The 16208-nt window shown below is 35.4% G+C and overlaps 1 protein-coding gene across 1 annotated transcript in view; it reads right to left on the reverse strand.

Annotated features, from left to right (window-relative positions):
- Window positions 1-16208, reverse strand: part of LOC149802503 (3'-5' exoribonuclease HELZ2-like) — a 182325-nt gene that overhangs the window by 97005 nt on the left and 69112 nt on the right. Inside the window, exons 10-12 of the mRNA XM_089951747.1 lie at window positions 12284-12326; window positions 8607-9179; window positions 2440-2770 (exon numbers count right to left, since the gene is read on the reverse strand). Of these exons, the coding sequence (XP_089807873.1) occupies window positions 2440-2770; window positions 8607-9179; window positions 12284-12326 (947 nt within the window). The remainder of the gene's footprint in view (window positions 1-2439; window positions 2771-8606; window positions 9180-12283; window positions 12327-16208) is intronic.

Genomic DNA, 16208 nt, shown 5'->3' on the forward strand with positions numbered 1-16208 from the left:
TAAAAGAGACAGAAAAAGGTGTGATCTCCCTCTATGCACCAGCTCCGTTCGATTAAGGTACCACTTCAAAGTTCGGATCACATTATCCTGACACCAGGCCTAACACTAGCCTCTTAATGCTGAGCGCCAAGTGAGGCAACTGTTAGTACCATTTCTGTAAGTCTTTGGTATGACTAGGCCGGGGATCGAACCCACGACCTCCCGCATCCGAGGCAGATGCTCTAACCCAGTGCTGTCAAACCTTTTGGACACCAAGGGCCAATGAGAATTTTTTTTCTTGAAGCCAAGGGCCGCAGCAGAAAACTGAAAAGCAACAACTATATAGCTGCTCGAGCCCTGGCGGGCCATTTTAAATCAGCCCGTGGGCCGAGGGTTGGAGAGCACTGCTCTAACAACTAGGCCACCAGAGCAGTCATGCCATGCAAGTATTAACTATATACAGACTCAATCAAATGACTAGGGAGAGAACCAGAAATGAACCCAAAGTATCTTCCCTGTTGTAACATTTATGTGGCTAGGTCATGATAACATTTTTCACCTGCATTAGCAGACAGTACAGCAGAAATATCACTTTTCTGGTTGGAATAGTGACAGTTACCAAAAATGTTAAGGTTTTACATTGAGGATTTTAAATTCATTTTACAGGTGAAACAGAATGTTCAGAGTAATGCTTGTTTGGAAATGATCTTATAGTGTCCTTTCAAATTAATGCATTTAATATGCTGTGTGACATTACTACATCAACTGAAAATAAAGTCCATTCCATTTATATCTACAAGCTGGAGGCAGAACTCACATTTTGCTTGTATTCGGGGTGGGAGTCAGAACCTATTCTCTCTACCAAAAAGAGGCATTCCCCTTCTCCAGGTAGGTTTAAATGAAATAACTCAAAATAATATCAGCAAAGTATCGTATTTTTTTCTCAGTCCAACAGATCATTCTTTTGAACAGAAAAGCATTCTGCACAGCTTAAGTATAATTTCATTACTGTTATCAATTGCAATAAAACCAGTGCAAAATGATTATCTAGAAGACCGTCTCAATGCAGTCCTTAGCAGCAGTTGGTTTGTATATACAGGCACATTTGTTTCCTTCAATGTGAATGGTACCTACAGTAATGCTCAAGTAATTTCTTGTTTCTCCCTCCCTCTGGTTGGGCAATTTATCCCTTAAACACTCACTGAAACATTACAATGGATAGGTAATGGTCTAAAGCGCTCACCGTTACGAATCGCTGCCATCTCACCTATGTGTGCGTGAGTTCGAGTCTCAAGCTCGGCTAACGTGGGTACGTGAGAAAGCCTGCCAGTAGCTTATCATGGGTCAGTGGTTCTTCCCGAGGTTTTGTTTGCTGTTTGCTTATCTCTTAAGTTATTTCCACTTACTTCCTTGAAAACATCAATAAAACCGCTGTTATGCCTTGCTGAATCAGACTTGCTTTGTTTTCAGATGGAGTCAAACAGTTTACAAAATGTCAAAAATATCATTTACTGCATCAAATCAGGTCCACCCAATCATACTGCCCTTATATTTATATATTTTTCTTATATTTATAGGATCAGCATACCAGATAAATTTCATCTTATGGTACCAAAATCGACATATATGCCACTTGTTAAATAATAACAATTTTGGTACCACATGATTAATTATATTTGGTATTAATATTGCAAATGAAATATCCTCAATGTATTCAATATATGTTTGATCAGAATAGGTTGGTCTGCTTCTGAGACTTGCATACAGAATTCACATCATCTCTTTTCCTCTCTCTTGCATGCAATTAAAAAAATAATTACCAGACACTCATCATACAATTAACAATACTCATAGAAAAATTCCTCCATTTGATATAAAAAAAAAAGTTCTTTACACTAACACATGCAAGTTCTTTTTCAGCTTTTACACATAAAGACTTCAGCATTTTTCTAAAACCCTAACTAAATAGCATTTTAACAACAATTTCAATTATAGTTCTAAATTTCTGGTTAACAATATTTCTTGAGGAGTTTGCAGACTTCACAAAATTTAAATATTGTTTTATGACAAATTTTACAAAGAAGACATAAGCAAATGAAGCATAAAATCAATTATAACATAAAAACTTCCTAGAGTTATATTAGGGAAATGAACTGATTATACTTTGTTTTCATTTTGCAATATTTGCCTTTCTTAAAACATGTATACTGATTTGCAACAGTTGGCTACAATGTTTACCAATCTCTCTCTAACACAATTCAAAACTCCAAGACTCTTTGACCCTGCATGGTGATAAGGTGAGGGGCTTTTTCTTAATTTCATTCACACTTCCTCCACCCCCAATGTGATGCATGGAGATAAAAAAACATTTGTCAACTGTGCAGTATGTATTCTTACATATATACAGCTGGTATCTAGAAAGCGGTGGACATTGTAGCATGTTCTAATAAGACATCATACCTATTAATAGGCGAGGTCTGTGGGGCTGGTGGACGAATCATGACGTTACTTGTAGGTGCTTTTGTCCCTGCCATCATACTGGGAGCAGGAATGGATGAAGGAGGCATGCTCAGAGATACAGGTGTGAGCATAGTCAATGATTTTGAAAGATGTGACGTCAAAGTGGATGTCTTGACAGCTTCTTGAACCTGTTGTTGTGGTTTCTTCATTGCCTCAGATGGCATAGATTTAGACTGTGACTTCTTTTCATCAGCATAATTCAGACCTGGAATGTGTTGGCTCTTCTGTTCGATTACAGTAACAGTGAGTGACCTGAGAATATCACTAGTCTCTGTAGGAGAAAATAATAAATGATGTGTTAATATTTGCATCTAAAGTCATTAGCATTGGATGCATAACAAAGACCCTGCAAACTGGTTTGCCCAGCAGGGCAATCAGCAAGGAACTTGTGTTAGGTAACTTAAGTCTGGAGGGCAGTAAAGCTGTCAATGGGTACCTGGGTACTTCGGTACCTGCCTGTTGATAATAACAAGGGTAGTAAAATGGGCAACCAGGAACATGTTAAAAGCTTTATTTAAAAAAAAAAAGGTTTCCTAGATCTTATCAAACACATCAGAGCAAGTGAGACACAGAATAACGATTACAGTTCAAGGCTCATCTTGTGTGACTTGGCTGCTGCACATTTATCCCTCATCAGACCTCCATCTAATTTATTTTATAGTTATAGTAACTGTACATGAAACAGTTCCACGAAAACAGAAACCAAGTATCACAGATTCATTATATTTTGATAGACAAGTACAAAGTGGACTAGTCTAAATTGAAGAAAAAAAAACGGTGCCAAATATTAAGAGAAACAGTCTTTATCAATGTGACTCATGGATGTTATATATATAAAAAAATGTTACACCAGGAATCAGACAAATCAGCAGCACTTCACAAATTTTGAAAGAAGAATTTGACAGTCATGTAATACAGCATTCATCATTTGTGGACTTCATGAACATTCAATGAAAGTTAGTCGTGTGTTATGCATAAATAATTTATCAACTTGTTTCGTGTCTATAATCTCGTATTAACTACTAATCCACGTAGATTTATCCAATTTGCGACAATAATTTTAACTGCAGATCCTGATAGATGGATGTTTTTCAAAGTTTTCTGTAATTATGCCATGTAATATAGCGATTACTTCTTTTTTGTTCAGATTATGCTCTTTTGCCACTTATATTAGTAATAATTGTGCATATACCTCAGTGGGGGCTGGCATATATGAACCTACAACAATGCAGTTCAGGTTCACATTTAATACAATTTCCCTTTGAAACCCGGTAACCAATCATTAAGATCGACAGGTACCTGGTAGAAGTTTTCTAAAATTCTGACAGCTTTAGAGGACAGAAAATCAAGGGAATAATGCCCAATGTCATGAAATGCTGCAAATTAAATTCATTAAAGATCTCATCCATATAAAGTTGTGAAAGAATATGGCTGAAATCCAACAATCCTTGATGAAGTTCAGCTGTGGAAACAAAAAACAGAAGTAGGAAATTCCCTCTATCAGGACTTGAAAACAAACCTTGCTCAATTCCAATAATAAAGAGTCACTTTTCAGAAACAGAAGTGGGTTGGTCTTACACTCAGATGCTATAATTCTGCTAAATGATGGTGCAGAAACCTGCAAAATGAACTCCACAAAGAGACACACAAGACTTGGCTGAAATCAAAAACAATTAAGGAAGTTGTTGTGCATTAAATTGAAGGGGTGTGCCCAAAGTTCAAGGGCTTTAACTCTCCAAATGCATGCCTTGCTGATAATCGAACTCGTCCAAAATCTCGTTATTATCTAGCAACACAATATTGTAAAATTTTGTGTAGAAATATAAGTGGATGGGTTTGACAGGTGCTGTAACTCTGCATAATAGGGATAATCAAACTCTGCCAAGATCACATCAATATCAAGCTACTTATCCGATTTGGTTCAAATCTATCGATAACTATTAAATCTAATAATAACTAGAGATGTTACCAACTGGTGCATTTCAAATCATCCCACTAACTACAATTTTCTACATATGTGGTAAATAGAGGAAGATGTCTTGAGAAACAATGTTGCAGGAATTAGCATTATGCTACTAAATGATGTGGAATGTTGGAAACCTAACTCATTCAGGGTCTTATCAATATGAAACTGCTGGTCAAATCTGGCTGAAATGCAATTATGCCTTCATAGAAAGCAGTGTTAGGACAACATGCTATCTGACAGATCATACTATGTAACAATACTTGATGATTCAAAGAAAACAAAGTTAGGATAACATGCAATCAGAGAGATCATAATATGCAACAATACTTGATGATTCCAAAAAAATAAAGTCAGGATAACATGCAATTAGAGAGATCATAATATGCAACAATACTTGATGATTCCAAGAAAATAAAGTCAGGATAATACGCAATCAGAGAGATCATAATATGCAACAATACTTGATGATTCCAAGAAAATAAAGTCAGGATAACATGCAATCAGAGAGATCATAATATACAACAATACTTGATGATTCCAAGAAAATAAAGTCAGGATAACATGCAATCTGAGAGATCATAATATGCAACAATACTTGGTGATTCCAATAAAACAAAGTCAGGATAACACGCAATCAGAGAGATCATAATATGCAACAATACTTGGTGATTACAAGAAAACAAAGTCAGGATAACATGCAATCAGAGACATCAGATTGAAATCATACTGTGGAACACTGGAAAACAAATTAATTTTAAGGTCTCATCAACATGAAGCTGCATTCCAACTCGGGTTGAAATCCAATATTCCTTGGAAAAGTAATGGTGTGGACACCCAAGTCAGGAGGTCTGGCAAATGGGGGATTCCAGAAATGAAACTAATTTAAGGTTTTATCATTAAAAAGGTGCACATACTCAATTTAGGTTAAAAATAAAAGATCCTAAGCTGTTTTGCTGAAATCAAAATAAAAAGGATGGAAAATCAGAATCCATTCTGATAATGAAATTATTCAAGGTCTCACATACATGTACTATTTAACTAAAATGGCTGGAATCTAATAATCCTTTGTCAAGTTCTGCCATTTAAACCAAATTTGGTGAAAATCTAATATTTGTCAATAAGCAGAGATGCTGCATCTTGGAATTTCAGGGTTTACCTCAGGATTTCATGCGTCAAATTTACATATCACCCATTTTTGATAGTGGAAATTTCAAAGTAGATTTGGGCTGCAGCATCAACCTTAATTACCCTCAATTTGCCCCTGGCTTTGCTTCTTACTAAAAGTACACTGTCCATAACAAATTTACTGTAGGAGACACTGACTGACATCTGCTTGACACTGTCCATAACAAATTTACTGTAGGAGTCACTGACTGACATCTGTTTGACACTGTCCATAACAAATTTACTGTAGAAGTCACTGACTGACATCTGTTTGACACTGTCCATAACAAATTTACTGTAGGAGTCACTGACTGACATCTGTTTGACACTGTCCATAACAAATGTACTGTAGGAGTCACTGACTAACATCTGTTTGACACTGTCCATAACAAAGTTACTGTAGGAGGCACTGACTGACATCTGTTTGACAATAGTTTAGACCTTGATGGCCAATAATATCACACCAATGGAAGATGTACATGAACTGGGTGGAGCTAACAGTTCACTGAAGTCAAGCTTAGTTCAAATGAATTAAGTTGGACTGTACTGAGATTATGTTTGAAGTTTATGACAGAGGAGGAGGAAACAATTATGGCATGAATGGACTGCCTTTTGATCAAATAACAGCATTGGTATGTTTGGACATCAAATTATAATCAACTGGTCAGAACTGGAGCATATGGCAGCTCACAAAACCAGCTGTCAAGGCAAGTGGATCAACTTGAATCATCTGGCAAAATGTTAAAAAATTCAGAATTATTTATGACTTCACTGGATTCATTTCTGATAAAACATTAGCGTTTGATTGCGCTTTAAATTATAATCTATTAGATAAAACAGGAATATATGGCTTCTCACAAAACCAGATTTTAGCATGGGATTGTGTTTTATTGGCGATTAATTTGCTTCAATCGGCAAAGGTTTAAAAACATCAAGCATTTTAATTAATGGATCATTCAGAAAACATTTTAATGGACATAACACTCAGTGCAAACATCTGAACTTTAAATCACAATGGCGCAAAGCAGTATACTTTTTTTTCTGTCTTGGTCTCAGAAACGACCTGCTGGTGATGAATTTTCTGACCCTCAAACTCCAAATAAACAGAAACTCCAAATAAATAGAAAGATAGTGTCAGCTCTAAGGAGAAATAGAAGCAGAGTCAATCTCCAACATTTTTTTAGAAAATTTAAGGACAAGTGGAAAAGTGAACTGACAACTCTGTGATGTACATACTTGATATCTGAGTAATATATAGCTTCATAGTTGTATGGGCAAATTTTTGCATATAAAATGATTTGAGCAGTTAATAATAAAAAAAAATGCTGCGACAATGAAAACGTAATAAAATATAAATTAATCCCCCATTTCATGTGCAAAATATACATACAGTAACACACAGTTAGAAAGAGAACCACTTTACAGAAATTTTAAACATCATTTGTTTCTACCAATAATGAGGAATCACAGCTATGGGCTCATGACTGTCGAAAAGAACTGGCTCTTGCGATTTTGGGCTCATGGGTCAACTGACTTTTCAGTTTTTAAATCTATTGAAATCCTGAATTTAGGTTACTTTTACTTCAGTGTCATCAGTTTCCTCTTGTTCTACAGTATCAACTGTAGAAGAAAATCTTGCTGTAAAGAAAGAGGTTATATTTCGTTCAGCATTCATTAAACTTGCTGCTTGTTATGCTTTATACAATTCTGTTATGGCTGACCAATGGATCAGTTTGTTATACCCTCTAGGACACAATTTTTTTGGGGTCATCAAGAAAACAATGTTATTGGCATAAGAGTACATAAACCATTTTAGATTCAGAAATTTAAACTGGTTTTCTTCTGCCCATCTTGTAACTTGAATCTTACTGTTGGTAGATGTTCAATAATATTATACAAACTTGTTGACCAACAAGTCCTCAGTTCATGATTAGGACTCTACGATCAACAAGTCCTCAGTTCATGATTAGGACTCTACGATCAACAAGTCCTCAGTTCCATGATTAGGACTCTACGACCAACAAGTCCTCAGTTCATGATTAGGACTCTACGATCAACAAGTCCTCAGTTCATGATTAGGACTCTACGATCAACAAGTCCTCAGTTCCATGATTAGGACTATACGACCAACAAGTCCTCAGTTCATGATTAGGACTCTACGATCAACAAGTCCTCAGTTCATGATTAGGACTCTACGATCAACAAGTCCTCAGTTCATGATTAGGACTCTATGATCAACAAGTCCTCAGTTCATGATTAGGACTCTACGATCAACAAGTCCTCAGTTCCCTGATGAGAACTCTATGATCAGCAAGTCATCATTCCCGATTGCATCATTTCACTATGCTATTAAATTTGAGGCTAAATAGGATGACCGACAACATGGTGTTCTGAGGTACACCTATATCCTAAGGATATCTTTCAGAAAGGGTGCTGCCTACCTTAACTCTCAAATACCTCTTTAAAAAAATGGGAGAATGTTATGTAGGTGGCCCCTTAGACCAATCCTGAATAGATTATTCATTAGGCCATACTTAATTATAGGGTCATGAGCTTTCTCCAAGTCAAAAAATGGTTGCAAACAATACCTAACTTTGAAAACTTTTATGTGTACATTCACCATTGCAATCATACACAAAAGTCATACCTATTTCCTGCCATACTTTACGTCCTACCAATGGCCATTTGAAATACAAATCTTCGTTATTCAAACAATCTTAATTAAATGACAAATCTTTGTTATTCGATATTTCTACATGATTGTTAATGGAAAAAATGGTACCACATTTGGTTGATTCCATTATCTGCAGGGTCAATACATGCCAAGGACAAACTGGTTCAGCTGCCCTGGGTGTCCCTGGGAAAGGTACATAGCTGTCATGTCCTGGCATAATATAGACTGTAAGGTGTTCAAAGTACTATTAAAAACTTAACAAGCAATACAAACATATTCCAAGTTTTTAAATAATATACTTACCTATTTCATTATCTTTGCAAATTTTGATGAACCTGTAAATGTTAAATTCACCATTTCTGTCCATTGTCCACAGCTTGAGCTCAGGTTGATGATGGGGAAAAGTACACTTTTCTTCCCCAACTTTACATGGAAATCCTTGAGAAAACTGCTGACAAATTTTGTACGGTCCTCCAAAAGAGTTACGTGCCTCTACTCTTGGTCTTATTTTCACCCAGTTAATTCCTGCTTTATTACGATTTTTGACAATCAGTACATCTCTCAGACAAGTATGGGAAGCCTGCACATATCGGTAACCTTTGGCACCTTCTCCTATCTTAACAAAGCAATGTCTACATGCCAGCTTAAAATCAAAGTCATCCATGAGAGGAAATTTGAGGTTCTGCAGTTCTGGTGGAACTTGTTGTTGTGGAGGTGTTGGGTTCTGACTGGTCCCTCTTTTAGTGGCAAAAACCTGCTGTTTGAAGGCCATTGTACCAGACTGGCCTGCGTTAACTTTAATGGGACTCTGAGAAGCTCTAGAACTTCTACCAGATGAGGCACTACTAAGGCTGAATGGAGACTCCGAGCTTACTTCTGTAATGGGACAAGATAACAGCCACATATTCATATAAAGTAAGATAGAATCAAAGACTCCAAAACATCAGAACATTTCATTATAATAGTTCTAAGCATATTTGGACTTCAGCATCAATAAAAATAATAATAATAACAATATTAATAATAATATTAACAATATGGACTTAGTACAGCACCTATATTTAGAAACTGTAAGCGCTTTACAATATTTAATAACACATAAAAACATACCTAACATGATTACGAAAAGAAACACCATGAAATTTAAAATAAAACATGCTGACAATAATTAAGGAAGTAAACAATATTAAGTTTTATGTCTATTCTTTTAGTTGAAACAGGCGAGTTTTAAGAGATTTATTGAATGACAACACAGTGTCCTTGTGTCCAGAACTATGGGCAATTCGTTCCACACAGCTGGAGCCTGGTACACAAAAGAACACTGTCCATATGACTTCATTTTAACAGTGGGAATAATGAAAATGTCTGTGTCAGATGAGGAGGGCAAGTTTCTTGATGGGCTACACACATTAGCGAGGTCAGATAGGGATAATGGACTGGAGCCAGTCAAAAACTTGTAGCAAAGTGAACCAATTTTGTGTTTGATTATTTATTACTTTAAGTCAGTACATAGAGCCTTCCACTTAGAAACAAGTGATTGCTGAGCAGTTTGGGGCTTCTTTATCTGTCATTTCACTACTCATAACAACAATGAACAGTTAATACATTTGTTCCAAAATTCTATGAAAACTTTAAACTTAATGTAATGTCTGGGATTTTAACGTTTTGTCATATTTAAGATTCTGCCAAGCTTTCAGTGTGGAAAGGGGATTTGAAAAGATAATGATTTGAGCATGGCTGTTATTTCAAACTAAAAATTAAGGATTTGTAACCAGATGGTGTTAAATGTCTGTATGCAGTGAAATGTGTCTGTGATAGGAGGCTATGATTTCACTCTGAAAATGGGATAAGATTTGTTGAGAAGTTTTTAATTTGCAAACTTCATGTATTATTTTAAGAGGTTTCGATAACAATGGTAGTGTTATGGGAATATATTCAGTATTTTTAGTATTGCTTTTTGCTGTTTGTAAGTGTGAATTAATTTTTATGAACATACAATGTTTGGTATTTTGGGCCTATAGGCTACATCACATAAGGGGTCTGACAGCTCAGAAGACACTTTGGTAACATACTGAAAAGCCAATAAGCTTTCTGAAGGGAAATTTCTAAATATATCTAGACAAGAGTCCAAGTCACTGATCAATCAAGCATCAACATTTACAAGCCTATATTTGATCTTACTAGTTACACGTACAACGAAAGCAAGACCTTGTGATCTACTCCCCAATCAGTGGTTGCCTCAGCTTTTTTACATTTGTCCCCAATATGTAGAAGAAAAGTTAGTTTACAGCCAAAACTAAGTCCTAAAAATGTGGACTTCACACAGTAGGAATAAAACGAGCAACAAGACAAAGTTTCAGTCTGTCATGAATATGATGTAACATACAGAAGTGTATACAGACAGTTTTTAAGAATTTTAACATGTTTTCTTTGCGCATTTCTGAACTCCGTTTCATCTAACTGATGTTCAGTGGTAAGCATATTCCTTGTTCTATAGCAGATCAAAATGTAATCACCATAATATGCAATAAGTTCATGGATGAAGACATTTCATTATATTGTTTAATTTTATGTTCAATATAACTAGCAACATACTTGTCTGCGGTAAACCTGTCTCCTAATGACTGCTTTCAGAAAGAGAGCTTAATACCATAACTCTTTAACTCTTAATACCATAACTCTTTAACTCTTAATACCATAACTCTAACTCTTAATACCATAACTCTAACTCTTAATACCATAACTCTTTAACTCTTAATACCATAACTCTAACTCTTAATACCATAACTCTAACTCTTAATACCATAACTCTTTAACTCTTAATACCATAACTCTTTAACTCTTAATACCATAACTCTAACTCTTAATACCATAACTATTTAACTCTTAATACCATAACTCTTTAACTCTTAATACCATAACTCTTTAAAACAAATTACAGGTATGTGGCTCCTTATACTTGGGCTGAATATTTCAATCATTATGACGTTGACCCATGTTGAGTCGTAATCTTTCTCTAAGTAAACAAAGACAGCAACTAAATGTTCTTTCTATATATGTGAGTGAGATTTGGATCTATAACATAGCTTTCACAATTTTAGTCGCATCACTACAATGTTTGCAGTGTGGCAGTTTACAGTGATGTCTAGCACTGAAGCACTATGCCGCAGACATGTAGTACCATGTCTCACCCAGTCCCATTATCCTGACACCAGGCTGACCAGTCCTAACACTAACCTCTTAATGCTGAGCATCAACATATAGCTGGGGTTTGAACCCACAACCTCATGCATTGGAGGCAGACTCTATAGCCTCCTAGGCCACCAGAGAGGTCCATTCTTTCTGTATTAAAATTTCTCTAATAAATGCTTAAAGTCACATACATCTCTCAGTCTGGCAAAAGCTCTGCTAGGAGAACAAATAATTAGTGAGATTTCACAGATAAGTTTGTACCTACAAAGTATACAAGAAAGTTTTGTTTGAAAATTAAAGTGTTAATGGTGGATGGATGATGAAGGGACAAATGAACAAAAACAAAAACAAAATAATGAACTAAAGAAGTTTGCACAGTGAAAGTCACAACTGGATCATTTGTCTAATACATGTACCAAGATTCACAGGAAATCTAAAACCATTTTAGAGTCATCCCACTGAAATTAAAGCATGAACGATGGATGGATAACAGACAAATGTATGCAATGTTAAAAATACTTCAAATGAAGAACCAAGAATTTAGCAAAAGTCACATCTCCATCATTAATCGTAAGTGTACTAAATTCTGTAGAGCTATCTTGTGTGGTTCTGGAATTGGCTCTGGAATTATGGTAGATAACAAATAGATGGATAAATAGACGGATAAAGAGAATGGCTGGAGTGTGCTCTGAAAACAATTTTTACAGACAGATGGACAATGTGACAGCTATATTCGCTCCCCTGGCTATTACATACCAGGAGGATCAATATAGTACACAAATAATTACCTGTAGGTGAAAACTGGTCTAGCCCCATAGAACCGCTTGCAGTCTGAAAAATAAAAATTAAAACTCACAAAAATAAGAGGAAATTTCTTTAAATAATAATAATAATATATGTCTTGATAAGAGTAAAGCCATTGGAAATGAAATAAATTTAACAGACCTGGGCATTTATGTTGAACCTATGAATAAAATACTGGTATAAAGTGTGACCTTGATACCAGGATCAAATGGGAGCACAAGCACAAAGAATTATCTTTGCTTCATAATGATTCATCCAATATTTAAATAAATCGATCAAAGGGTTTATGAAATGTAATGCAAAAACAATTGTCAGCCAAGCCTTAAGCATCATAACAAGTCTTTCAGTTAAAGACAATATGACTGTCCATTCAGGAGGAGCAGCTATAACAAGATTTTTCCACATGGCAAATACAGCTATCATATTGAATGTCTAAGTGGCACCACATGTGATGCTGTGTCAATAGCATTAGTACAAGCTAGTACACTTTCTGTCAAGCTTAGTCAAATTATGCAAGTCTGGCTGAAAGTGCTCCTCTTTTTTTAATACTTTTTTTGCATTTAAATTGGTAACTGATGACAGACAATGCATAATGAATGATGGAAGACAATGGATGTAGGAACATACAAGAGCTCGCTGCAACCGACCACATATACCTGATTGCAAGTCAAACTCAACTTCAAGCAGCATTGACCCTGATCTACATCACAACCTGTTCTGTCAGATCAGTGTCTATGCTGTTTCTTCTAATGATTACCCCTAACAATCTGCATACACCCAAATCAGTTAGAACATTAACCGATGGTAGATCTGGATTTATGCAGTTTGCATTAAGCAATAGGGCTTATCAATTTCTTAACATGTAGGTCTTTCATTCATAAAAATTCAAGTACATCAAGTTCAAGCCATTGCTACCAATGTCTATCCAACTCATTTGTCAATGGATGATGTCATGAAAGAAGCATATCACTACCTTCTTCTTCTACCTTCATTCTACAGCTCACCATAGTGGAGGCAATATTTTCTTTTTTTAGGCTCATAATCACAGCACAAAACACAGCCCAAGTAAATACCAGCAGTTCTACCACAAAGGTGAGTATTGCTACAACTTTATGCTCTTAAGCTAAGTAACAAAAAAAAAGTGAAAACCAACAACTTTTGCAAAAATCAAAATATAATTTATTTCCATAAAACAGAAAGTGAAAAATTAAAAATAACATAACAATATGGTGCCTGAAATCCTAAATAGTCCAACAGTTTTATCACAAGTCTAAAAGTACAGAGTAATCCATGAGTTCTAGTGGTGATAAAAATGAAGTCAAATAGTATGCTGATGTGCCCATAGTACTGATGCATCACAATTATAATTCAAAATGGCTTTAAATGAATTCACAGTTATTCAATAAAGCTAATAAATCCAAAAAGTCTGAGCACTTTGTAATTCCAATGAATATTGGAATAAATAAATAAATCCACTGAAATGATCACAACTACATTGTATTTGTCTCTTCCAAGACTGATATTAAAGCTAGGAATAACCAATTTCCAATAAATCATCTCTTGTATCAAAAACTGAGATGTGGTGCAGAAAGCAGAAAGAGGGATGCATACTCATTATAGAACAATGCAACTTGTAAACAAGGTCAAGTACTTTAAGAAAATCAAAAGTTAGTCCAACTGGATTTCCCTTGATGGAAGACCACGACTTGTACTAACTTGTCAAGATGTTTACTATTAAAAAAAGTGCACTTCACTATCAATGAAACTATGAATGTGTTTACAAGAATAACCTTATCTTAGAGTAAAAACCTAGAACTATAAAGAATATTAGTATTTAATATTACTTAGAATATGACCCTTTTAAATTAGATTCATGAAAAGTATTGCACATAATCATGGATGGCGCTGGCTTTAAAAGTCACCCCAAAAAATTGCCAACCTCAATATTTTGTCACCAGTTTTCAAAAAACATCAGCATTTTCATAATACAGTAATATCCATTTGTCTACACATCCTTGGAACCAAGGTAATATTGTAGACACAAGAAGATGTTTGGAGGGGAAGGGGGCTGAAAATAAATTGAAATTTAGCATAGAAGTGAAATTATTAAGAGATGACCTGTCATCAGTGACTAGGATTTACGCTGAGAAAATAAAATGGAAATTTGAATTAAATGAAGACAACTAGTCTGAAATACACTTGTATATTGACAACTATACATTTGTGTAGTACACTCAACGTGTTAAATAATATACTAGGATATGAAAATTCCATGATGTCGAGTATTAGATCATAGGTTAGAAAATTCATGTATCAGTCAAATCCCATTAGATAACACAACTAAAACGCATATATAAAATAAGACCATCCTTGTTTGATTGATATCCCATTGTCAACAAACACGTTTCCTAAAACAATTCACTCTGATATTCATTATCCTAGTAGCATGTGGCTGTACAGTTATTTACATGCTACCTGTACATGTACTTAACTTGGCCTGGATTCTGGTCAGCCAGAGACAACTACCATGATGCCGAGGTTACCAAGGGGATGAGGCTATTCATACATAAAGGAAAACATGTGAACAAATTAAAAAGTTTCACATTTTTGCAATATGTCCCACCTTCATTTAACTCAACACCAGATATATATGGTTTCAAAATATTGGAACTTTAATTGGGGTTTTAAATCTCCATTGGTAGCGATTGTAAGCATTAACTAGGAAACTTTCACTTTCATGGCACAATAAATATATTCCAATCACTTTAAGAAAATAAAACAATGCTTTTATCTAAATTTGTTGCAGACTTCCTTTCATCAAAGTTCTTCGGCTTGCTTTGATGAAGGTTCATGTGTTATTGAAGTCACCACTAAAGGTGCTCTTTGAAGGACCAAACAAATGTCCATTTCTTATTGCTGCGGCAAAATCAAATAATTGTAGAACATTGACAGAGACAGATTATTTCTTCATTTCCTAGGTATATTATATATAAAACGATCAATACTTCAAAGGTAATCAGTTTTCACTGAAGTTTCAGCAAAACTATTTTTCCTGGTCCATTTTTCAAAAGGAAAAACACTGCCATCATCTGGTAGATCGTATTAAGTTATTCCTGTTCCCGATTTCAGAGGTGGTCGATTGTAGCTAGTCAGGTAGCATGACTATTTGAATTATATTACAGCATACAAGACTGTATAAACAATTTTTAACAGCCAAAAATTTTTGTTGCCAAAAAGATCGCCAGATGCAATTTGCGCCATTGATGAAGCCCAGCAAGATCCCTGCATAATATAGCTATATGTAACAGTATATACTTTTTATACTAGTTTTTGAGGCCATCAGCCTCCCTTCAGACTGTCGAGTTCAGTCATGCAATAGTGGCAGGTATTAAAATGTAGGAGTTGGGGGTAAATGTACTACTTACCCATGGCTATTTCCAGATTCCCTACTCCTACCCTGCTCTAACGTCCCACAACCAGTCAGGGTCCTTAAAACAGTGGATGACTATTGTGCAGAGGCCAATAAAGTGGGGAAGAGACAGGGTCCATATTATTTCTAGTTCAGAACTTTCTAGAGCTTTCCATCTAATGCGAGGATAAATTTTTTAAATTTGGCTCAGGGTAGTCTCCATCCCAGAAAGGTAAGCAATGCAATAGCCATAGGTATGGTATTGCCTACATTAGACTGAAAAGTATTGTACAAAAGTTACATTTCTTTCAGTGACAGCAACTTTGAAATGTGGACCCCAAATTCAATTAGCTTCTTCCTTAATGCAAATGTGCATTTGTTAGTCAACCAGAGTCTGAACAAGGTCTGTGATAAAGAATTAATGTTACCGTACAGAAACCATTTTTCTTTCTTAGTGACTTTGATCTTTGATATTTTGACTCCAAAATCAATAGTTCCTT

Source organism: Sinohyriopsis cumingii, chromosome 3, assembly GCF_028554795.1.
Source record: "Sinohyriopsis cumingii isolate HCF-2022 chromosome 3, ASM2855479v2, whole genome shotgun sequence".
NCBI classification, from domain to species: domain Eukaryota; kingdom Metazoa; phylum Mollusca; class Bivalvia; order Unionida; family Unionidae; genus Sinohyriopsis; species Sinohyriopsis cumingii.